This window comes from Lepisosteus platostomus, chromosome 9 (genome assembly GCF_059453375.1).
Source record: "Lepisosteus platostomus isolate fLepPlt1 chromosome 9, fLepPlt1.hap1, whole genome shotgun sequence".
In the NCBI taxonomy this organism is placed as follows: domain Eukaryota; kingdom Metazoa; phylum Chordata; class Actinopteri; order Semionotiformes; family Lepisosteidae; genus Lepisosteus; species Lepisosteus platostomus.
Genome location: NC_142619.1, coordinates 50,351,531 through 50,376,094, shown reverse-complemented (window position 1 = coordinate 50,376,094; position 24,564 = coordinate 50,351,531). Strand labels below are relative to the sequence as shown.

General features: G+C 39.9%; 2 protein-coding genes across 3 annotated transcripts; one reads left to right on the top strand and one right to left on the bottom strand.

Moving 5' to 3' along the window:
• Positions 1 to 633: 633 nt before the first annotated feature.
• tes (testis derived transcript (3 LIM domains)) lies at positions 634 to 12,400 on the bottom strand. Its single transcript, XM_088645433.1, has 7 exons — positions 12,164 to 12,400; positions 9,079 to 9,164; positions 6,449 to 6,701; positions 4,785 to 5,120; positions 2,449 to 2,664; positions 1,733 to 1,891; positions 634 to 1,171 (listed from the first exon to the last, which is right to left on the bottom strand). Exons 1-7 carry the CDS (start codon positions 12,188 to 12,190, stop codon positions 980 to 982), a joined length of 1,269 nt encoding a protein of 422 aa, XP_088501559.1. The 5' UTR covers positions 12,191 to 12,400; the 3' UTR covers positions 634 to 979.
• Positions 12,401 to 13,624: 1,224 nt separating this feature from the next.
• Positions 13,625 to 23,749, top strand: LOC148655170 (carboxypeptidase A1-like). Of its 2 annotated transcripts, XM_088645434.1 has the most exons (11): positions 13,638 to 13,845; positions 14,206 to 14,287; positions 15,538 to 15,672; positions 16,666 to 16,764; positions 17,166 to 17,267; positions 17,527 to 17,628; positions 18,184 to 18,294; positions 19,568 to 19,658; positions 20,939 to 21,138; positions 21,334 to 21,418; positions 23,511 to 23,749. In XM_088645434.1, exons 1-11 carry the CDS (start codon positions 13,781 to 13,783, stop codon positions 23,696 to 23,698), a joined length of 1,260 nt encoding a protein of 419 aa, XP_088501560.1. In that variant the 5' UTR covers positions 13,638 to 13,780; the 3' UTR covers positions 23,699 to 23,749. The 2 variants fall into 2 exon arrangements, with proteins under 2 accessions (XP_088501561.1, XP_088501560.1); XM_088645435.1 differs by lacking the exon at positions 21,334 to 21,418 and having other exon boundaries at positions 13,625 to 13,845.
• Positions 23,750 to 24,564: the final 815 nt, after the last annotated feature.

The window sequence follows — 24,564 nt, the reverse complement described above, 5'->3', positions numbered from 1 at the left end:
TATAAAATGCATATGCTTTGGTTTGATCTACAAGCTGACTTGAAAGAATACTATTAGCACTTAATCTCTAAAAAACAAGCAAAGCAAACAAACAAAAGTTAATACATTTTATTAAATAGAGTGCATTCAAAGAACAGTAAAGTAGGATTTGTCACAAGTTTTATAATCAATTCCACTTATACTGCAGTAGTAATTAGAAAGATGTTGTGCTTATATAAGCTACTACTGAAAAATGAATTAGTCAAAACCTTATCCTCTGCCATTGAAGCAATGTATTTATACTGTCGTAGCCCTACAGTTTTGCAACTATACAGCTTCTTTTACTTTTCCAAAACTTAGAACCATCAATACTTTTTGTCATACCTACTGTACTTGATTTCCCAGCACAGTCAGCTTGCAGGCTCTAACCATGTGACCATGCGACTGTGCACCAGAGTTGTCTTGAACTGTCTTCGCAGCCCCATTTTGGAGGTTCTGGAGGAAAGGCACGTAACTCACTGACAGCACCGCCTGTCTTCAAGAGCCCAGGAGTCCGCATTCCCACCCTAACCTTGGCAATGCTCAGCCAAATGATCTCCCCTGCTTGGGAATCCTAGCGACAGTAGGCTAATAACATGACCCAGGCTCGAACCCTTCATCACCAAGCTCAGCCTGCCCATGGCAGAACGTCTTTATTACTTGAGTTACTCGAAAGGCACCACACCTGTTTCACTGTTTGAGCTTAGCATTTACTTTGGGATGGCGGGGAATACTGCTAAGATAAAATGTGTTGGGTTATGGCTAATGCAGCTCAGGATTAGTTCAGTAGTACTCCTGCAGAAAAATACAATGAACATTACAAAAAGTGACCAAAGGAAGCATTAGATGTGTAAAGAAATCTGTTTTTCCTGCCAAAGCTATCTGTGGCTGCGTGGCTGAATTAACATATTTCACACGCCGATCCTTGGAGCTCTTGGTTTCGGAATCGCTGTCAGCTTCTTTAAGACATGGTCTTCTTCTTACACTCCACAGAGCAGAAGAGCATCCCCTCCACCGCCATGAACCTCTGGCCCACCAGGCACTTGGAGCAGCAGGAGCACTGGAAGCACTCGGGCTCGGCGTGCCAGTTGAAGCTGCCATAGGTGACCCTCTGAGCCTCGGGCTCCACCGCGTTCTGGCAGCCATTGCACCGCTGGGAGAGACACACAGCACATTACCGCCTGTAACCTTTACAGCCTTTTCCTCAGCAGCGCCGACGAGTTAAGAAACTCCCAGCAAGGCTGACGGAGAAGACGGTCAAACCAGACACACAGCTGTCCAGATTCACAAAAAATGTGTCTCGCTGGAACAAAAACGAAGACTGTAATTCACTAAGTTAACGGTGACCTGTATTTATCACTGAATTAAAAAAAAAAGAATTACACTTCTGGCAACCTTTACACTAGAATCTGAGACCAGCACCTAGTGAGGTGAATACATTCATTTAAAATGTTAAAGCTGTCGTAGAAACTGCAGCGTGGCACTATTTTTCTTTATACGGCCTCAATACTCAATTATAGGCATTAAAATCTTCACGTATTTCCCTTTTACAATTGAGGCTTTCATACAAAGACAAAATGCTCAACTGGGCCTCGCAACCAATTTTAGACCCTGAGTTTCAGAAGTAAGGAATGGTACTTATTTCATTCTGTTGACTTGCAGAGTATTAAACATTCGTGGACAGTAAATTCTAGCACATTCCAGAAATCATTACCGCAGCATGGCTCTTCATGTAGCAGGGTCTGCACACAGGCTTCTCATTCACCATGACGTACGTCTCTCCAGCCAGGACACAGTCACAGTCAAAGCAGCAGAAATGTTTCAGGTGCCAGTTCTGGCCCTCCGCCTGGGTGTACTCGTTGCTAAATATCAGCTGCGAGAGACATGAAAGAAAGGCCCACAAGTGTACAAAATCAGAGTTCAACACTAGAGCTTAGTGCTTCGATCACTGAGGCCAAAGCAAAGCAACTGGTAAATAGCTTCACAAGCGGTATCTGCAGCTGTTTCTCTGTAGTGGTGGTATTCACATAATTAGCGTGGCCTGGCATGGCAGCAATGAGAGGAATCAATGGCAGACGGCAGAAACCTCATTCCCAGGGCATATTCCATTCACTGTACGAATTGCAAAACCCAGCTCCAGCTGGGTACTGTACAGCGGGGTCTCGACATTGGGGAATTTTAGCATTCACGAATTTGCCTATTGGCGATTCGGTCTGGCTGACGGGGCCTTAAGCAAAAGGAGGCAGGGGGAGATGAAACCGAGCTGAAGGTTCTTGACCGCAATTTTCAGATTAGCGGTTTAACAGACGGGCGTCATGAGACGAACCCAACTAGTGAATGCGCTCCTCCCTGCCGCCGAGACCCTACTGCACACTTCGAAGCGCGGAAATAGATGGCGCAAGAGTAAAAGCACGCTTCCAAATGCCAGACCTCATCACAGCCGCCGCAGCGCGGCTTCTCGCTGTCGCCATAGTGACGGCCGCAGTACAGCTGGTTGTTCTTCCAGAAGTAGATCATGTCGACCAGCAGCTCGGTGCAGGTGTTGCACACGAAACAGGCCGGGTGCCACAGCTTGTCGTAGCCAGCGCGCTCCGCGTACACTGCAGGGTCGCCTTCCCTCATGTCGAGCTGGCAGCGGTGACACGACTGTCGCGGGGGACACAGAGAACACATTGTCTTGGCGCTGTTCAAGAACCGCAGATCATCCGGAAAAAAACCCACTTGACAACACATTTTTTCCCTTTCAAAAGGATCAAGCAATTGGTGAAAGTGAAGGAAATTACAGGAATACCCAACTCTGGTTCTATAGGGCTACAGTTTCACATCATGCAACTAGACTATACAGTTAGAAATGCCTGAAAGGAAATCTTCTGCTAGTGGTCAATTAAAAGGCTTACTGGATGCCTTGGTTACTTTTACATGCTTCAGAATTATCCACCATTATTTAGGTATGCTATATTGCTAAAATATTGCGAAATCTCTTCTTTGTAATGTAAATGTAAAACAATTTAAACGCTTTCATTAAAGATGACAATTTGTTTTAATTAATGTGGAAAAGGGCTCCCTCTAGTGGTTAGTTTTTTACAGCACACTGCAATATTGCCGTGAACTCCTGCTCATTTCCTGTGCAAAGCACTGAAATGTAAATTACACTTCGAAGCTCAAGGTTAACTTAACTACAAACTGGCACTTCAAAGTTACCGCTAAGTGCTCGTAAGACACTGTTTGTAATTTTTAGATTCCCAGATGAAGTAGCTTTAAAAAGATAACCGTACACCTAATACACTTCAAATACATCAACTTGTAAGGTCCCTGTTTTTATTTTTCGCAGTGATGTTCATGCTGCTTTACAGAAAAAATGAACGGCCAGTGCCAAATATCCCTCCGCCATACAGGAAAGGCTTATATATGCATACTGTGCAACACTGCATTGAAATTAACTTAGTGTTAAGTTTGATATTTCAGTGACTCAAAATATTAGAAGAACACTAAAAGTGTTATAAGAAGAGTGCGATTAATGAGAGATAAAGTATTATTGTTATAATAATAATTGATTTTTATTCAGAGTCATCTGAAAGCACTTAATATATAGTTGAATCCACACATGGTCATTACACAACTCGAATTACAGCCAGAGTTACACATGCAGGCTCAAGTCAGAAGAGACTGACATGAAAAGTAAAAAGGCCTTGAATGTAGTTTGATGTTTTGTGTACACTGTTCTTGGGAGTCACGGGCCTGACCTATGTGAAAGCAGTACTATGCACTTTGATCCCAGTCACTTTAGTCATGTGCGCATAACCCTGCCTTTGGATGAATTCTACTACATGTTGCTCTTTCAAAACATAGCTGCATTATACTGAAACTCAGAAAGGTGAACAGGACAGAGCACTATCACAGTGAGGAAATAAGAAGCTGATGTAACAGATTAGCAAGGAGGAGAGACTATATGAGGGTGTAAAGAAGTAATTTCCTGAATTGCTACATCCAACAGACCAGTTTTTTTTTACTAATCTAAAAAAAATTCAACAAGCAAGATAAGAAACAATATGAATGTCGTTTTTTGGGTGTGAAGCTGAATAACGGTATTAGATATTTTAACTGCATAAAAATGTGGTGCATATGTCTGGCATACACAGTTGATTTTACTTACAATACCAAAAGCCTTCATTTAATTATAACCTATATTTTAATAATATATCATGCAACAGCCAATCAAAATAAAAATGATATTGTGCAGTAATAACAAAAGGACTTCAAAAGAATATGGTTGAATTAGAAAATTAAATGGCAAGGGAGTAAGATCCCTGTGCACCGCCATGAATGCCAATATTACAAATAATCCCAGAACATAAAATAATCCTATCACGATTAAAAGTTTAAACTATTGAACCGTATAAACTGTTCTATAACTTCCCAGTCATTTGTTTGTGACTTACGCAAAGCTTTGATCAACAACTACCAATATGCAATTACGAAGACTTGAGCAAGACTCCTCCACTTCATGTGGAACAATTAACGACTGTGTGTTTGACAGCAAACTGGAAAAGGAGTTAGAAACATAAAACACAGATGCTGTGTGAGACAACAATGTAACACTTGTTAAGAAAAAGCAGGAGAGATATTAGAAGACTTAGCAGAGGAAGACTTACACCAGTCAAGCCCAAATCACTGCCCGAATCTACATTCCAATCCCAGCTTTTTTTAGAACTCACTTGTCTGTCAGCCCTATATGTTTTGTTCTAGCGGCTGGTAAGCAGACTTACATACGCGGCGCCCTTCCGGGGAGCTCTCTTCGCCCCCATGGCTCCCGCGGATGTCGTGGTGCTCCTGTCCCCGGCCTCGCGGGGGCCCTTCTCCCCGGCCTGTGCCTCCATCTCCTCGGGCAGCGCCACGTCTCCAACTCCCAGCGCTTCCTCCTTGTACTTCTTGACGTACTGCTGCATCTGCTTCACCTCGTTGGGGGACAATTCGTGGCATTTCGACGGGTCCTGATCATGTTCAGGCAGTTGCTTGGCCATCTGTTTTTTACGGTAGGCTGCGCCCTCAGTGCCCACCACAGGCTGCTTTTCCTTCGGGAGCATCTCAATGTAGCGCATAGCCTGGAAGCAGGGATTTAACACCCATTAGGACAAACCGTGCGGGATTCCACCTGAAGTTCTCTTCACCTGTGGCTAGGCAGTCTGTTCCTGAGTCACTCCCTAATAATATTCTATAAAAAGAGCAGTTTGTGCAAATTATATACCGTTTAATAAGCCCAGACATTTTCAGTGCTTTTTTCTACAGAGATTGTTTTCCTAAAAAAAAAACCTTTGTGAGGGCAGTAAATTTCATCAATTGAATGAGAGGAAATGAGGGGAGGAAGAATATAAGTGTTACACCAGCTCAGGTTCATACAGAACATTGTGGATTCCAATTTACCTCCCTAGCAAAAGTTCCAAAAACCTTGCTTGGGAAGCCTTTTCAGAAACTGTTTGATTAGAAACGTTTTATTTACACCGAGGTGAAAAGAAACGGAATCTTAATAAAATATGCAACAAGCACAGACCGCGTGGTCTAGGAAGTAAATAATTTTAGTTAATCCTCAAGACATAATCTTATGCACTTTTATATGAAGTGTGGTTTTCCCTACACACACACACCTTTATGAAGGGTACTTCAAAAAAACAAAAACAATAGTAAAACAAAAAAATAGAATATTTAAAAACAAAGATGTCCTGTTTATACCAATAAGTTATTTTTAAACTGATGCCTTAATGTGCTAGGAATGCCCTTCAATATAAACTATGTCCTCCACTATGCAAAAATGTTAAAAACTTCAAATGTAGTTCTGCTGGGCTGCAAAATAATGTCAAAAACATATGCAAAGTAAATATGTCTGATCAATTATCTAAAACTGCAATATCAGTTCTTGCACTTATTTAAAACAAATAATTTTCTGCTTAGAATGTTGTACAGCTGCACATAGAACAACAGAAAAACATTCAAAAATCCTTGATATACATTCTAGATCTAAAGTCTTGTGGAAAGTTGAGTACATGGAGCACCTTTTTGTAAGTAACATTGAAAATAAAAAAAGGCAAATTATGCCTATAATTTGATAGTTTTCTACCTAAAGAGATTAAAAATCCATAATGCCAACATGCTACTAGAGACCACTGAAGAAAACACACTCAGTATCCAGCGCAGGTCCTCAGCTCCCTGAGTGAACTCAATGACTTAAACCTACAGACTTTTCCTTATCTAATCTACCAAAAAAAAAACCTGCCGAAAGACAAAAAAAAAACACCTCTTTCTTCCTGATACTCATTACAAACCAAAAGAATTACTCATAAAGCTACAATAAGTGACAGGCAAACAGATCGTTCACTCCTCCCCTCCAGCACAGATCACTTGCGAAGGCTGGGGCTACTCAGCAGATGTGGCTTACCAGGCTCTGATTAGCCACTGGGGGAGCCCACTCGTAGGTCACAGACTTGATGTCCACATCCTTCTTGGCTGGCACAGCGTTGGTGAGCGTGACCATGTTCCGCCTGTACTGGGGCACCCCGTCAGTCTTCAGCTTGGCGATCAGGGTGGTGTACTTGGTGTCCTCCAGGAGCTTGCCCACCTTCTTGTCCTCCGCCGAGCCCGTCTGCACATCGTGGTCCTCAAGGCCACACTTGCAGTTGCGACAAACTTTCCTGCGCATTTAGCACAACACCATCAGCCAAGGCCAATGTCCTCGCTTACAGATCATGACAAACCCATTTAAAGAGGCAAAAAAAGTCTAAAGGCAAAAGTCCACTTAGCACATTCTTATGCTACTGTAGGAGATTGTGAGTGCCTGTTCACTTATTTCACCAGACTCATATATGGATTGAAGTTTCATTACCTCTCACTCTTTTAACCTTTTTAAAGCTTTTCTTCAATATTCACAGAAGATCAGAACTGTCTGATATTCAGCACCCCACACAACCAGTGGATTTTAGCACTTACCAGCTTTCTTCAAATTTAGCACATTTATATTATCAGATGTACCTAATAACAATTTTCTCTGGCTGTACTGTGTTATAAATGAAGCACTTTATTACTTCTGCTAATCCATGCCATAGAATTAGGTCAGCAAGTGTGGGGGGTGGAATGTTATGAGCAAATCACGACCCTGAAAGGCTTAATACTAGGCTCAACTAAACAGCACATCATGCCTCAACCTGACTGCATATGAGACATTACTTTATCCCCTTGCAAATTCACTACATGTGGGGACTTGAAAAGCCAAGCTAAAACCGAAACACACAGAAAATTTGAAATGGTGTAAGAATATTCCACTGTTTACCTCTGGAAAGAGGGGACTGCTAAAAATGTACAGTTTTCATTTTAACCTTGACAGAAAACAGAAAAGAGAACATATTTAAAGATGGAAAAAAACAAGTATAACCCTAAACTTTCTGAGGCTTTTTTAACTGTGCACAGAAAGAGAGCACTGCTGACATAGCTTGGAGACAATAAAACACACAGAAAGATCAGAGCCAAAACAAAGACAATTGAGACGTGAATTAGCCAGTTCACACTTACATTTAATAAGTTAATATGTTAACTGGGATTGTCAGACCAATGGCTAAAGGTTAGTACTGAACGGAAAATACACTCCTTTTTCTTCAGAACGGCAATAAAGTGACTCATTGTGAATGTTTACAACAGGGACTGGTTGGAGAACAATATGGTAACTGCTGTGTTTTTTTCCCCCAATATGATTACTTCTGTTTCAGACAAATGCAGGAAAAACAACATATAGTTTTTATCCGGTGTACAAGGCCATAAGAGCTTAAGTATGTACAATGCAGTAGCAGATAAAGGTTATTTAGAGTTCTCTTTATCAGAGGAACTAGGGTAAAGAAACAGAGTAGTAACAGGCATACAAACCTTAAATAGCTGTAGGTTGGAAAATATAATTTAAATGACCCTTTATCAGCAAGTTTAGAAAAGCCTGAATTGCCTCTGAAAGGTTCCAGGGGCACTGAAATAATACAGGAGCATTACAATAATGCAGGGGTATTGCAATAATCCTCCAATGCTACTTAGTGTTTGGAGGCATAAGAAAGAGCTTCTGACTTTAAATTTTCTAAAAGACCTGTAAAAATTTTTATGGCAGCTGAATAAAAAACACTCATATCCAAGCCTCTAAATAACCATGCATATTCATTCACCCAATGTGATTATCACAAATTTAGTCCAAATTCAACACATCTCTAAATGATAAAACCCACAACTAGCCACCGCATCTTCTCTTTCGAAATAATATATAGTGATGGAAAAATGAAACGCAACATTTTCTGGAATGAGAATACTACAGTTATAGCTTATGTACTTTCAAAAAAAGTTGTCAAGTTGTTTTAAGCCCCCTGACCAGCAATACAGCTTGTGCAGTGAGGCATTGCAACTTGCCAAGCACACGAAAGCTCGTTAGGTGCACTTGTACCCACGAGGTCCAGGTGGAACAATGCCTGAACAGGTCCACTTAAAAAGGCCTTAATTCAAAGCTTAGGTCACTGCAAGAAAAAGGCCATACTTAGTCAGTTTTCTGTGCATTCCATAATGCCTCCAATGTCACCAGAAGCAAGGGAGAGGGCCATTGGCATGGTGCAGGCAGGCATGTCATGTGCCAGCGTTGCCAGACACTATGGAGTGAGCTGCTCCACTGTGTCCAAACTACAGAGAAGGTTTCAGCAGACCAGCAGAACAGATGGCCGTCCAAGATCCGGTCACCCCGTCGAGTGACCACACCAAAGCAGGACCGACACATCAGACTGCTCCATCTGAGAGATCATTTCAGATCTGCCACCCGTTCTGCTGCTGAAACTGCCGGTAGACACAATGCCCGCATCAGTAACAGGACAGTGAAGCTCCGTGCTGCTGGCCTTATAGCAAGGCGACCTGTCAGAGGCCCTCTTCAGCCTGTTCCACGCAGACAGGAGGGCCAGGGTGTGGAGGAGGAGGTGTTGTGTTTCTTTTTTCCATCAGTATAAAATAAACAGTTGCTGTTATATTTGTGCATTAAAAAAAAACATCAGTACAAACCTCCAGAAATGAAGTTCGAAACCTTCACATTTATCTTTGCACTTCAAACACGGAGCTCCTGACCCTACTTCATGGCCCAAGGTCAACTGTGGACAAAACAAAACTGTGAAAAGCACTGAAAATCAGTTTCACAGACACATAATTCATTGCATCAATGCAAGCTGGACAGAACAGCAGAATGTGGTTCCTGACGTTGCAGTTCAGCGTCTGATCAGAAGGAAATAGAAAACGACATGATCCATGTCAGCATTGTAAAGATCAATTAGTGCATTTAAGGCCACCTGCTCCGTTATCACAAACATTAGAACATAAGAGAGGTTACAAACAAGAAGCTGCCGTACTGTAGCTAATTGATCTGAGGAATTTAATCCGACATTCCTTGAAAGATGCCAGGGTATGGGTTTTCACAACAAGGTTGGACAGCTGGTTGCCTACTCCCATAAGCCTTTGCATAAAGAAGGGCCTCCTGTTCTCCATTTTAATGCACTGCCTCAGTTTCCACTGTTTCACATATGCAACCCATATTCACAGAAAAAGATAATAAAAGCATGACTTTTACCTTGCCCCTTTTTACCTCATTGTAAAGACCTTTTTACATTTACGGTGTAAATATTCTGGACTTTTCAATCATTTGTATATTTAGGGTCATGTCTATAGTACCTGTCTGAATATCAACAAAGAGAAATATTGTTTTGTAAAACACCAGATCAGTGTCAGCGCTTCTTCACTGTGACTCGGTGATCTCATTTGTTATGTCCTTGAACTTGCGACATGAGTTTGCACGTTAGCAGTATCCTTAGCGAACTGCTGCAGCTTTAGTCCATATATAGTCAAGTATTTGATGTTGTGAAAAAAAACTCCAACAGAAATGGAGCACGGACCTCTCAATTCTCAGAAAAGAGATTTGGCAAATCTGCAGAGGGACTATAGCACAATCCTGAAGGAGTGCAGGCCAACACTACTGAGGAATGCAGGCTTTGACTTCATTTTTAAAAAGCAAAGCTCTGCAAAGAGCATGCACTACATTAAGACTGACACTACCCAAAACCAGTGCTCACTTTGGCAGTGAGTGGGACAGAATCATAAGCCTTCAACAATAGATCTCTGCTGGACTGTAGTAGCTGCAGTTACCACTTTGTCTGTTCTTTATACCTGAAATATGGCCATCATTCCCCTAGAAGCCCTTCCCAGACACAGAGAGGATCTTTCAGACACCAATCTAGGAGTCTTAACATTTAAAACTCGCACAAAATTAAGTCCCCTCAAACAGCTAGTTGGCCAGGAAACCAAGACCCATTTCAGAGTAACTGGTTAAGGAGAATAACCATGGAGATCAGACCCCCTCTTTAATGAGAGCTGAGTCAGAGAAGACTGCAAGGGCAAGAATAGGGTGGAGAGAGGGATGTGAAAATGAAACACATAAATGAGTAAGCAGTGTGATATTTATATGTGATTGGGAGGAAGTTTGCCTATTGGATTAGATTTTGACCTCCTCCAGAGCTCAATTTTAAAACTCTAATTGATGCATAGTACTATCTGCAATAAATCCTTGCTAACATACATTGACGTAATGACGTGAAGCTTGCACTTTTTTATGGCATTAAACTATCCATGCTGCTCACTATTACATACAAACTCCTTCTCCAAGTGCTGTATCACACACCCAATAAGTACATAACAGTGACATTTTTTTACTTTCTGATAAGGTGCTACTCACCCAGAAACAAGGAACAGGAACACTTATTATTCTGTTGAGAATTATCTTGTAAAATAAACACAAGAACTGTTATCTCCACCAAGAACATAAGCACAAAGAAAATTCCACAGGAGTAAACCATCCATCCCTGTTGCACTGCCAAGCCGGAACCTAGACAGACGCGGGCACAAGGCGGAATACAGTAACCTGAACGGACCGGTCTGTGTGAGAGTTCATGAATAAATTGCCTTCCAAAAAAAAAAAACAGTCTTCAATAGAATGTTTAGAGTAGAGAAGAAGAGTTAAATTCACGGCAGATAATCAAACACAGTATGTGTACGAGTGTAGTTATAAACCGAGCTTTAATTAAAGGGCACTCGACAACTCAACACTTTTAAAACCATCCGAGCGTGAAGGAGGCTTCTTGCTGTTGAATAGTACAAACAAGCGCACAGCGTGACATGACCAAATATTGCCGTACGGTTTCTAAGGGGTTTTGCATCTCTATACCACAATTTACAGACATGGAGCTGGAAGTAGGCCCGACTGTTTTGGCTTAAGATGCCCTGCCAAAAGCTCCATTAAAATGATGAACTTGAGGAAACGGGAAACAGCTGCTCCGTGTCAGTGATGTCTAGGTTAAAATAAAGTACTGTAATTTCGTCTGTCGTCTCGTTAAATGTCAACGATGCCACTGCACCACACCAACATAAATTCACGAAATATGTATCAAGACATATTCATACAGGATATGCTTGAAGAGCGAGTGCATTACGTCGTGCACTAATATATGTTTCCCACAATATTTATAAATACCAAGGATACTTTAACAACAGAAAGATCATTGGATTAGAGCAACTGATAGCTGTAAATTCTACTTTCTTTGTGTAAATATTGTAAATTAAACAGGAAGAGTCTGATGATTTTCTCAGTACTAAGGGATTCAGCATTAGATTACGAAGAAGTGCTGTGGATCAAAAACTTTTTTCTCCAAATGTAAGACGTTAAGGCTGAGTTCCTACAAGATTCATCTCGCATTATAATCCTTTTGCTAGTAATATGTCATTCTAAACGTGCTCAGTAGTACTGCTATATAATATCTTTCACTAATGGTTTACCGACAAAAAGTCTTAATATTCAAAGAGTATTCTTAAGAAATCAGACGTTAACGAAATGTTCTAAACCCGGGACAGTGTCTTTTAATGTAAAACTGGTAAAAATCTTTTTTTTTTCCTTACACCATCCTCAAACAGCACGGCGAACTTTTAGAAAATTATTGTAATTATTTTCTTGGGACCCCAACGTATGTTTAGGGAATTGAGGTGACAGGACACCTTTGGGCGTTGACGGATTTCGGCTGATCGGACCCTTATTCAAAGACAGACATACCTTTTTAATCTCTTTTTCCACTTCCATGCTTCAGTTCTTGACGATTTCTGTGGAGTCGGTAAACGGTCGTAGGTTAAACAATGGAAAGCGGGTTTTTAAAAAAAAAGAAACTCTCTGTTTTCAATCGGCTTTGAACAGCGAATCTCACGCCTGGTAATTTTAGTGAAGGATCATCCGGAGCACATATGCTGCTTCATTGTTTCTGAAAAAGGACTTCCGCTATCTCATTCCGATCTCCCACTCTAAACCAATAGTAATTGACCGTGGGCACTGGAGCAAAGACCTGCAAATCACAACTCTCTGGAGGAGAGTAGACACACCAATCAAAGCCAAAAGTCGTCCCACGTTTTAAGCATGCAGGGATAGTTCGTGCAGAAGTTTGAGGGGTAGAGGCTGCTGCAGTAGCTAAAAATTCCTGATTAAACTCACATTTCTAGGTATTTGCAGGGAGAACAAGTGATAACTTTCCTGTACCGTATTCGATATGTGGTGTGCCTCCAATTATATGTAACGGGAAATTACGATATTTTTTTAAAAAAGTATTTTAAAAAAATGGTCACGGTGTAGCACAGTAGTATCGTGGAGAAGACGGATGCTCAAAAGCCAGTGCTGCTCTTTTTGTTTGTTTTTTTCGAGCTTTTGATGTTCTTCACTCTTATCATTTCAGTTACTTCTGGAATCGATGGTGTGTTACTTAAAACATGTTCTTAAAATATCGTTAATTAAAAATGAGTTCCCAATGGTTCTTTCTTGGGTCTGATGAAAAAAAATCGAGTAATATTCCTACTTAAGTATTTTAATTTAACGAATTAATATTCTCCGTTTTTGCCAGGTAAAAACAAGGGAATTATTACGGGATCATTAAACTAAAGATTTCCCAGCAAGCAGCATAACAACCAATACGCACTCAAACGTAAGCAAGCTTGATTAAAAAAAAAAGATAACTATTCATGGAGCTGGTTGACTCCAGCAAGGATCAGAAATAAATGAATGCAATACTAATGACAGCATTCACACTGTAGGGTTATTTTCTGTCATTTCGTATCCCAAAATGTTCATTTTGATTGTTCTTTCCAGACCAAGGTAACATTAGTATTTTAAAATACAGAAGACTAATCTTCAAGGAAGGAAGTGTGGTTCATTTTCTGAGTAAAGTGTAGTTTTGTGTTGACAAACACGCCCTGAATAGCTCAGTTTCCTTTTTTACACGAGACGGCCATGGGCCTTCTTAGAGGAAATAGCAGTCCTCAAGTATTATAACATACAGTGGTGCTTTATGTAGTATAATCCGAAAAGCATGTGATGTGTAAAATAAGCATTTTTGTAGCATCTCGGTAAACTACTGGTCTGTTTTAATATGCTATGGATGCAAATTACTTCTGAGGTTCATGGCGGTACAAGCAACCTGTTACAAACAACCCCATTTATTTAAAAAAACAACGCCCACATGCTACAAATGATAGCAATTCAGCTGCGCCGAGTGCCGTTTGTAAATAATTTATTGAAAGTGTGGGAATTCCCACAAATAAAAGTGACAGTTCAGACTACAGCCTTGAAAAATGTCGATAACGAAATGCATAAAAGCCGAAAGCAGTTAATTCCGTTTACACGAAGAGGATGAAGTCTTTTATGATTCTGTGTAGCCTTGTTGTGGCTGCTGTAAGCCAAAAGCTGTTCATTGGGTAAGACTTGCCGTAAGTTCTCTATAAAAGAAAATGAAATAAAGCCACGCTCGTTAAAGTTTTCTTTGTTTAAAAATTCTGAGTATTATTTTCACAATCTTTTTTGTTTATAAACTAATTTCACATATCTAGTCTGTATAGCAGTAACAGCATTTCCTTTGCTCGGTGGTAGTTTGTTTTTTGGAAATACAGTAGTACCACTTAGGAATTTGCGTGGTTGTTTAGTCTGTCCACAAGGAGGAGTCAGAGGCAAGCGCAGTACAACTAGGACGCAAACTGATAACGGACAAAAGATAAATGAGTCGTTCCGTTGTTTTAAAATGCCTTCCACGCGTGCTTACTGTGATGGTGTATCTTCAGGGACCAAGTGCTTCGCATAACGGCTGAGAGTCATGAACAAATTGCTCTCCTCCAGGAGCTGCAGGGGCTTGAGCATCTAGAGGTAAGAACCTAGAGCTTATCTTTCTTTCCTTTTCTTCCTCTCATAAATACCAAAATATCTTGTTAAACACAACAGTCCTGACCACTTACATTGTGCCTTGGGCTGAGGAAGGAGACTCAGTGTATTATTGTAAACCAATAGTTCTTACTTCTAATATGTGTAAGTGTATGAATAGGGTAATTAGAACTGAATTGGGGGTTAATTTCCTAAAAAATAGGATACCAAGAAATAATCAGCACGGTTTTAGAAAAGACAGACCTTGCTAAAGTACAGTGATGTACTGGAGATAATCTCTGAACTACTGTAGCAACAACTGTTATGGACACACAGAGAGTACATGATGCAGTATGTGTTATCCAATCTTATATAACGGAAAGGCATTCAGAGACTTCTGGTATGGTTGTCTGCCTTATGTATAAATACTAAATAACAGCACTTTGTATTGATCCCTGTGGAACACCAGGAATATACAACTAATACATCTTCAAAACTAAAACTACCAAGCGAAATAAAATTGATTTACAGCTTGGTAAGATTTAAAGTGCTTACAGGCAGTACAAACTGATGCCAAACAAACACATAGTAATCAGAAAATGATGATTAACAGCATTTGTAACTCTAAAATAATTGAGATAAAAAGAACTGAATAACTGCCACAGAGAGATTATCCGAAATCTTAACGTTTTTAGCAGTTTCAGTCATACAGTCTAATTGTCTGAAATAAGATTCAAAAGTTTTGACAAGCTTGGTTACAGTGAAATCAGTTAAACCTCAACAGTCCTTTCTAATATGTTAAGCCAAAATAAGACAGGTTAGATGTAATGAGTTTTAAAAGGGACCTACATATTGAGCTACACCTCAAATGCAAGATAGTGAAGAAAGAGCAGAATTAGAAACCATTATGTGATTGATCATCGACAGAGAATGATTACAGACAATAAAGGCATAAGGTGATAGACATGAATTTCCATGTCGAAAAGAAGAATTTGATTTTAGTCAGATAGGTTCTTTCAGACTAAAGCTGTGACGTGACCTTTGTAATGACCTGGATCATGGACAAATCCTGCAAGACCAAAACAATCTGAAAGTGCCAGGATTCAGCAGATGGGGCTAAAATGATCGTTAAATAGGGTGAAAGTGTTATGCTATTTTACAGCATGCATGCCTTACTGTAAACTATTCACAGGAACCATTCTCCTAGAGTTTCTCCTTTGTCAAATGTTTTTTTTTCTTTAAAAACCCTGGTGCAGCTTGACTTCTGGAGAGAGCCAGGGAGGCCTTCTCTGTCTGTTGATGTCCGAGTTCCCTTTGCCAGTCTTCAGCCTGTGAGAGTCTTCCTGCAGTCACATGGTATCCAGTATGACGTCATGATCGACAATCTCCAGGTGTAGTGGATGCTGCTTGAGTGTTATTTAACAAAGTACCATTAGCAACAACACCATTAAAGTATCATTAGGAATACAATCTTGTGGGTTCTTCAATGAAGCAGAAGAAAAATATATTTCAAATTTGGATTTAGATTAACTGGCTTCTGGGAAAAGTGTCTCTGCTGTAGGTTTGTGCATGTATGTGTCTATGAGTTCCCTGTGGTTGGCTGACATCCTGTCCAGGCTGTGTCCCTCCTTGTGCTTGTTACAGTACATTTTGGGATAGGCTTTGGCTCCCCTGTGACTCTGAATGGAAACACTTATATAGCGCTTTTCTGGACACTCCACTCAAAACACTATACAAGTAATGGGGACTCCCCACCACCACCACCAATGTGTAGCATCCACCTGGATGATGCAACAGCAGCCAAAGTGCACCAGAATGCTCACTACACATCAGCTGTTAGTGGGGAGGAGAACAGAGCTATAAAGCTAATTCATAGATGGGGATTATTAGGAGGCCATGATCGGTAAAGGCAAATGGGAAATTTAGCCAGGATGTCAGGTAACTCCCCTACTTTTTTTGAGAAACACCCTGAGACGTTTAATGACCAGAGAGAGTCAGGACCTCTGTTTTACAGTATAGTGTCCCCGTCACTATACTGAGGCATTAGGACCCACATAGACCACAGAATGAGCACCCCCTGCTGGCCCCACTAACACTTCTTCCAGCAGCAACCTTAGTTTTTCCCAGGAGGTCTCCCATCCAGGTACTGACCAGGCTCACACCCGCTGAGCCTCAGTGGGTCACTAGATGTGAGTTGCAGGGTGATATGGCTGCTGGCAATATAAAAGTAGCTCCATGATAATCTAAAAAATATAATTCCAATTGTTTTTCAATAAATATGTGCCAGTATATCTGATAGAAAGGTGTAGATACAGATGTTACTTCTTGTGCGCTGATGTTAATCATCATAGTAATATAATATCTTCTAATTAATATTTTCAAAGGTTCTTCTAGACAGTGAGATGGAAGAAATGAATCATTCTCGCCAAAGGCAAAGAAATACTGACAGCTTTGACTACTCTTCCTACCATACTCTAGAAGAGGTGAAAACCATACATTTAATATTGTAACAGCTAGGGCGTTAATACTGCTATAATAATGCTGGTGGCATTGCTATTATTGATATTGTCACTGTCTCTGGGAATAAACAGGGGGAAGAGCCAGAAGAGGATAAAGAGTTATTGAAATGTGAACATATTTTTGTAGTAAAAATATGATGAGGATGAGTTTTTGATATTTGTGTGTCAGTATAAAACTTAGTAATACTAAAGGTCTTTGATATTTGACATAGCCTTTGTCGAGGAAAGTGAGGGTATGGTTTACAACACTGTCAATACAGTCATACCCAGGCACAATCCAAAGGAGTTGTGTGTATTTGTGGAAGTACAATGACAATGTCACCCAAGAAAAAAAAAATGGCAGTTGAGTTGATTTTTCTTCGCAGATCTACAGTTGGATGGACAGTCTTATAGCTGAGTTTCCAGACTTAGTCTCCAAGCTCACAATTGGCTCCAGCTATGAGAAGCGGCCAATTCATGTACTGAAGGTACTGTACAGTAAACCCCTTGCCAATTTATAAATGCTTTTGCAAACATCAAGGTTTTTTTTGCTGTCGAAAGCAAATTAGCAAAATATATCAACATACAAATGACACAGAAAGCATATACTGTAGTAGTCTTAGTGCTCAAACAAGGGTTAGGTGACACTAGGACAAGTGCATGAATATTAAGGCAGCATGGGTGCTTGCCTTTGTTTTGTTACATTGTATTTCATGTATCCATGATGTTTTGGAACATCGTCTGCAGTTCAGCACAGGAGGTACTAATCGTCCTGCAATCTGGCTTGACACTGGCATTCATGCTCGTGAATGGATCACTCCAGCCACAGGAATGTGGACAGCGAAGAAGGTAAAATAAAAAAAAAAAAAACGTTTGAGTCTATCATGCAATCAGCTGTTCATGTTTAGTATGCTTAGCTTTACGGTGCAAAAGTTAATGCTTTCTCTCCATTTAGTTTTTAATAATCATAGTTTAAGCTGAAAAACAGACGTGTGCTGTAGTATTTATGCTGCAAACCCCTGCAGAAAGATTAAAAGGATGGAATGATTGGACACAGTTTTTGTGTGAAGTGTTTAATACTCTTGAAAAGAAAAGCTCATGTTTGGTTGAATTTATTGTACTGTTGCCAGTTATTTAAGAACACTGAACAGCTGTACAAGAGGAGAAAGGTGGCTCGTAACGATAATCTAAAAGCCAATTAGCAGGAGCTTTTATCGAAAGTGACAGCTTTTATACTGTTGTGTAGGAGTAAAATTAATTCACTTTTACTGCAGTGTATTACTATGTATTAGTGTTTTACATTTTATTAAACATGAACAGACAGAACGAAGGAATCGCCAGTATCTCCACCCATTCACTCATAAAATATATCAATGTCGTCTTCCTGTCAATTTGTGTTTTCAGATTGCTCAGGAATATGGGCAGGACCCTTCGTTAACAGCAATATTGAACAAAATGGACATCTTTTTTGAGATTGTCACTAATCCTGATGGGTACACCTTCACACACACGACAGTAAGTGCTCCTTGGTGCCAGGAGTTGATGTGGCCCCTAGAAGTCTGCTGTGTAATGAAAGATCAAGACTGTGCTTGATCACTGCAGGGAAAATACCTTTCTTCAAGAGCAGGTGTCATATGGAATATTTAGCACAGACCCTGGGCTCAACTGGTTTGTAAATGTATGTTCTTGTAGATTTAAAGAAAAAAACCCAAAGATAGTAATTCTGAGTTTCACAACTACAAAATGAATAGATAACATTTCACAACACAGTTCGTTACTTGGTGGTCTCACTTCATCCTACAGGTCTTAGGCAATTTGAATTACTCAATATGTCCTCTTAAGAAACGTTTTCACTTTTCAAGACTTAACTGTGGATTGTGGTTCTTGCATTCCATGGTCTCAAGGTAGACAGTGAAAAGTAATTTTCTTTTCTTCAAACAACAATTTCTTCTGCCCAGTTGTTAGATGCAAAACTGCAAAGTGGTGAAGTCAAGTACAGCCAACAAGCAAAAAATGTGTAAAATGGACACTGATTAGCTGATTAGGGACAGGTAAAGGTTTATCCCATGATGAAAGGAAAAGAAAAGAGACACAATGTTTCAGTTGTGGAGCCTTCTTCAGGTGTGTGCATACTGTATCTTATTCAGGATACACCTGAAGAAGGCTCCACAGCCTAAACATTGTCTCATTTCTTTTCAGCATGGACTAAACCTTTACCTGTTCTTTTGCAGCCTACGCTTGCTGTCGCAGCTACCTACTTGAACTGATGGTTGATTTGCTTATTTTGTTGGTGTATATATTAAAAACACTATTTCTTGATTTTTTTAATTTATGTTATGTATTTTGCATTGTTTCTAATGCAAATCGGAGGCATGCTTTTAAAACGGAAAACAACAGGAGCTGGTTTGTGGGAGTCTGGAACAAGCTTTATGTTGTGGAAGCTGACATTCTGGCTTTTTTCAATAAAGGCATGGTTGAGATACTCATATCAGTTAGCTTCTAAAACTCAAAAGAGCTAGATGGGGTCAAATGGAATCTGTTCTTACTGTATGTGTGCATTTTTAGAGCAAGGGTGGTATTAGTTTGTCCTGTTATAGTTACTGTGTTACTAAAATGACTGAAGCATACTATATGTACATTCCTGAAAAAAAAGGCGATTTAAAAGTTACTATATGGAAGTTAAATTATATTTCATGCACAAATGATTGCATTCCCTTCATATGGATTCATACCGTAAATACAGGTTTAATCCAGTAAGCAGTGTGCATATCCTTTATCCCTCCAATAGAATCGCATGTGGCGCAAGACAAGGTCAATCAGTTCTGGATCCTCTTGCATTGGAGTTGATCCTAACAGGAATTGGGATGCAAACTTTGGAGGTAAGACTTCATTATATTAAGTAGAATGTCTCATTAGTGTCCAGAAGAGCAACATTGAATTCTCTATTTTTCAGTGAATTGCAATACATTATACTCTGTCATGCAGAAACAAAATATATCAATGTTTAGCTGACAGAAATAGAATGTCTCTAACGAAGGGATACAAATTAGGAGAAGCACCTTGGGCTACACTGTTCTTGTCTGTAGTTGTAAACAATCTCAGCTCTGACAATAGCTGCCCCTTTTTCTGTGTAAAATGCAGTTGAACCCACAGCCATTTGTTCACTCCTAGTTCTGAATGCCTAAATCACATTCCTTGATTTCACTTCCTTGTTCAAGGCTAAATTATTCTTTAAACATTTATGTAACCTCTCTAATAGAACAATGACTTTTTACACAACACTATAACCAAAACAACACAATATTTGATTTGTGGCTATCAAGAAAGTTCTAAAATGTAAACACTAGTGTTGTTGCTGTTCAGTTTTTTTTCTAATAGGTCTATTTTGTTTTTTATTGCTTCCTGACATTATTTAGAAAATGGGATTTCCAGCACTTTGTAAAGCTGTATCCTTTCTATCTCAAAGCATCAGTTCAAGCAGTGCCTCACAATGTTCGCTGAGATAATTGAAAACGTTTGAAAATTCAGAACGTTTTTGATAAAATTCACCATGAAATATTAATTCTTAAATTGCAAGCCAGGCATTCAGGAAAACATGAGTTTTTGGACTGAGAATTTATTATTAAAAAAGAAAACATAGGTTACAGGTGAATAAACATAAGGAGAATAATAAAGATTGAATAAGCATATCGGAGAAATATTAATTAGTGGGGTACCATAAGGATCTTGTGGTACTAGTACCACTGCTCTTATCAATGATCTATGTTGCAAAATAGTACATAAATTAATCACATTGGAAGATGATACTAAATAAGGGTTATTAAACACTAATTACATGTAGAAGCATGTAAAATGGTGTAATGTACATGCTTCTGCATGTAATTAAATGAATTTCCTAGCAAAAGAGGTAACTGATTGCTCTGTAAAGTACTGGCTGAGTCTTGTGTCCTTTCTCATGCTTGGGTTTTGTGTGTGTAGCACCACATCCCCTCAATGCATAAGAGGTGCTAATGGAAGTCATGTGCTGGACTACAACAAATCACATCTGCATACCTGTGTCTTCAGTAGTTTATGCAAGAGAGGTACAATAATGGTTCCTTATTATTAGAGGTGCATATTTACAGATGGATCATTTGTCAACCGAATTCCTCTGAATCAGGTCCTGGTACCAGCAGCAACCCTTGTGATGACACTTACAAGGGACCGTTTGCGCACTCAGAGTCTGAGGTGAAATCCATCGTGGATTTCATCCTGCGTCACAAGAACGTCAAGGCCATGGTCACTATCCACAGCTTCTCCCAGATGCTGATGTATCCATATGGGTATACCTCCACCCCCACCCCTGATGCGGACGAACTGGTGAGTTGTGAACTGGTGATGAAATGACATAATTCGACTAATACAGAAAACACATTAAAAAAGGTCACAAAATAAAAAGGGGGGCTAAACATCTGAAATATATTGAGCCACAATCAATTTGGTAGAGTCAGAATGTTCATAAGTGGTGTTCTCCTGAATACTAACAGTAATCTATTGTTTGTTCTCATTCTACAGTATGCAGTAGCCAAAAGTGCGGTAGATGCGCTTGGGAGTCTGCATGGAACCAAGTACACCTTTGGCAGCATGATCTCTACTATTTGTACGTTTCTCTCATATACTGTATCATAAGGGAAAGATTACAGATGGTCATTAGTGGAGTACCATAAGGATCTGTACGAGTAACACTGCTCTTAATTATTCAGTGATCTATGTTGCTTAATAGTACATAAAGTAATCACATTTGCAGATGATACTTAATAAGGGTTAAGAAACACTAATTGCATGTAGAAGCATGTAAACAAACTGGGGTTTACAAGTCAGTAAGACTGTTTTCTTACAAGCAGATACTGTAGCTTGATCCAAGGTTTTTATTTCCTCATTACTTGAAAGAAGCCACTGTATCAGGTGTCAGAACTGGGGCTAAGAGAGAGTGATGCTGACTAATGCATCTTTAGCGGATAAGCAGAATTCTGAAGAGACAGGAAAAGTGGAAGAGGTAGAGTAGTATACTTCTAGAATGCTTCAACAAGAGCATTCAGGCACAGAAAGTTAACCTAGACGAATCAAAAGATTGGTCAGACTTATAAAAAAACATTCCAAGGGTACTGTATAGTGCTAGGGGTATGCTAGAGATGACCAGATTACTAAAACCAGGAATAAATTAGTAACAAAATGTAAGGTGGTGTAGTCGTCAGGGTTGCTGCCTCACAGTGCTGTGGCCTGGGTTCAATTGCATGAAGTTTTCATGTTGCATGTGGGCCTTGGCGCTATTTGCATGGAGCGTGTATGTTATCCTCATATTTGTGTGGTTTTCCTCAGGGTGATCCAGTTTCTCTCACAGTCCAGAAATGTGCTGTGACAAAAAAGTCCCTGATATAGTAATAATAATAATATATAATAATAATAATTGCTTACACTTATATAGCACTTTTCTGGACACTCCACTCAAAGCACTTTACAGGTAATGGGGACTCCTCTCCACCAACACCAATGTGCAGCATCCACCTGGATGATGCGACGGCACCCATAGTGCACCAGAACGCTCACCACACACCAGCTATCAGTGGGGAGGAGAGCAGAGTAATGAAGCCAATTGATAGATGGGGATTATTAGGAGGCCATGATTGGTAAGGGCCAATGGGAAATTTGGCCAGGACACCGGGGTTACACCCCTACTCTTTTCAAGAAACGCCCTTTGATTTTTAATGACCACAGAGAGTCAGGACCTCAGTTTTACATCTCATCCGAAGGACGGCACCTGTTTACAGTATAGTGTCCCCATCACTATACTGGGGCATTAGGACCAACATGGACTGCAGGGTGAGCGCCCCCTGCCGGTCCCACTAACACCTCTTCCAGCAGCAACCTTGCCTTTTCCCAGGAGGTCTCTCATCCAGGTACTGACCAGGCTCACACCTGCTTAGCTTCAGTGGGTTGCCAGTTGTGAGTTGCAGGGTGATATGGCTGCTGAGTGTGTGTTGTCTGCGATGGCCTAGTGTCCCATCTAGGATGTATCCCACCTTGTGTCTTTCCTCATCTTTTAATTGGATCAGACCTTAAGTGTTTTGAAGATGGATGAATGGAATTAATTATAATTGAGTTTTATAAATGAACTGAGAGATGTGTAAAGGAAGAATTTATTATTGTAAAAGATTGAATGGCAGGAGCTGAAAAAGAAATGGAAGTAAATGTTGGCCATGTCTACCTTGCTCAGTCTATCAGAACAGCTACTGGAGGAAATGTCCATATTGGTGTAATCTTTTCAGGTAATGTGTTAGAGTGAGGAACACAGATTTCAGAGAACTGTCAGGGAACTGTGATAACAATATGGTAAGTTTACAGCTAGGGTCTGAAACAAAGCTTTACAATTCCAGGAAAGCAGATTATGAAGAACAAGTTTATGAAAAGTAGCAGGAGAGATATGGAATCAGTAGACCATGGATGATGTGTTTAAAGATATTCTGCTTGAATCAGACAACAAATTAATTCCAAGAGTCCTAAAATCTGAAAAAGCAGTGACCTAAATAGTGTTTATTTCTGTTCAGTACTGTTCTTCACGTTGAGAGAGAGATTAAGGATGTATTGACCTTTTAACTGTAATTCCTTATTTATCAGGCATGCATTGATTAAGTTTTATTAGGTTTGACTGAGACTACAAAATGAGTAAGATGGGTTTTTTTTGTGCGTTTCAGATCCAGCGAGTGGTACCACAGCAGACTGGGGCTACTCTAACGGCATCAAGTATTCGTTTACTTTTGAGTTGCGTGACACAGGTCGCTATGGTTTCCTACTTCCAGCAGATCAGATTATTTCAACTGCCGAGGAGACCTGGTTAGCACTGATGAAGATTATGGAGCATGTCCGAGACCACCCTTATTGAAGAAAATGTGAATTAAAAAAAAAATCAATTAAATGGATCGTTTGAAAAATACATTTTAAGAAGGTTTATGAATGTTAACATTTTGAAGGCCTCTCTTCCATTTAATACTACATACTGTACATCTACATGGCTTAAATCTGATTACTTGTTTTTATTATTTTCTCCATTCTCAGTAAACATTTCAAAATGGTACTATTACCCTGTAAATAGTGAAAACATCAAATAGTTTACAAGTGGGAGGAGGCCATTGGGCTTGTCTGGCTTGTTTGGTAGCTAGTAGCTAACTGATTCAGGGATCTCATCCAGTCGTTTCTTGAAAGCAGCATGGGTATCAGTTTCAAGGACATGGCTGCGTATCTTGTTCCAAACACTCTGTGTAAAAAAGTGTCTCCTGTTGTCACTTCCTCATAGTTTCCATGTGTGTTCTCTGGTTCATCTTTCACTATTCATTCTGAAGGAAGGCAAGGCTTCTTCTCATCTTATCCCTCTCATACCTTTTGTGAGAAAGTATGGGGCAAAGTTAGAGAGCCTAGTATGAACTATGGGTGCAATGCCGTTCCTTCTTGATTTGTTTAGTTCATGAAGCCAATCAAGACTGATACTGTTGGCCATCAGAATGCTTTCCTCAAGTTTTCAATTTAAACCCATGTTCAGCCCATGTGAGGGTGTGGCAAACATGACTATGCAGAGGGTCAGAGCTCTGAGGCTCTCTCAGAGTTTAATAGACGCTATTCTGGTAACAAGTTCTTTTTTTGAAAGAAAGCCCTAACAGTCTGGAAAGAATCAGCATTAAAGGTGAAATGAAATGTTTATCTCCACATGCTAGCAATAATGCAGGCTTGGAAAATAGAAAAGTCATCCGATCC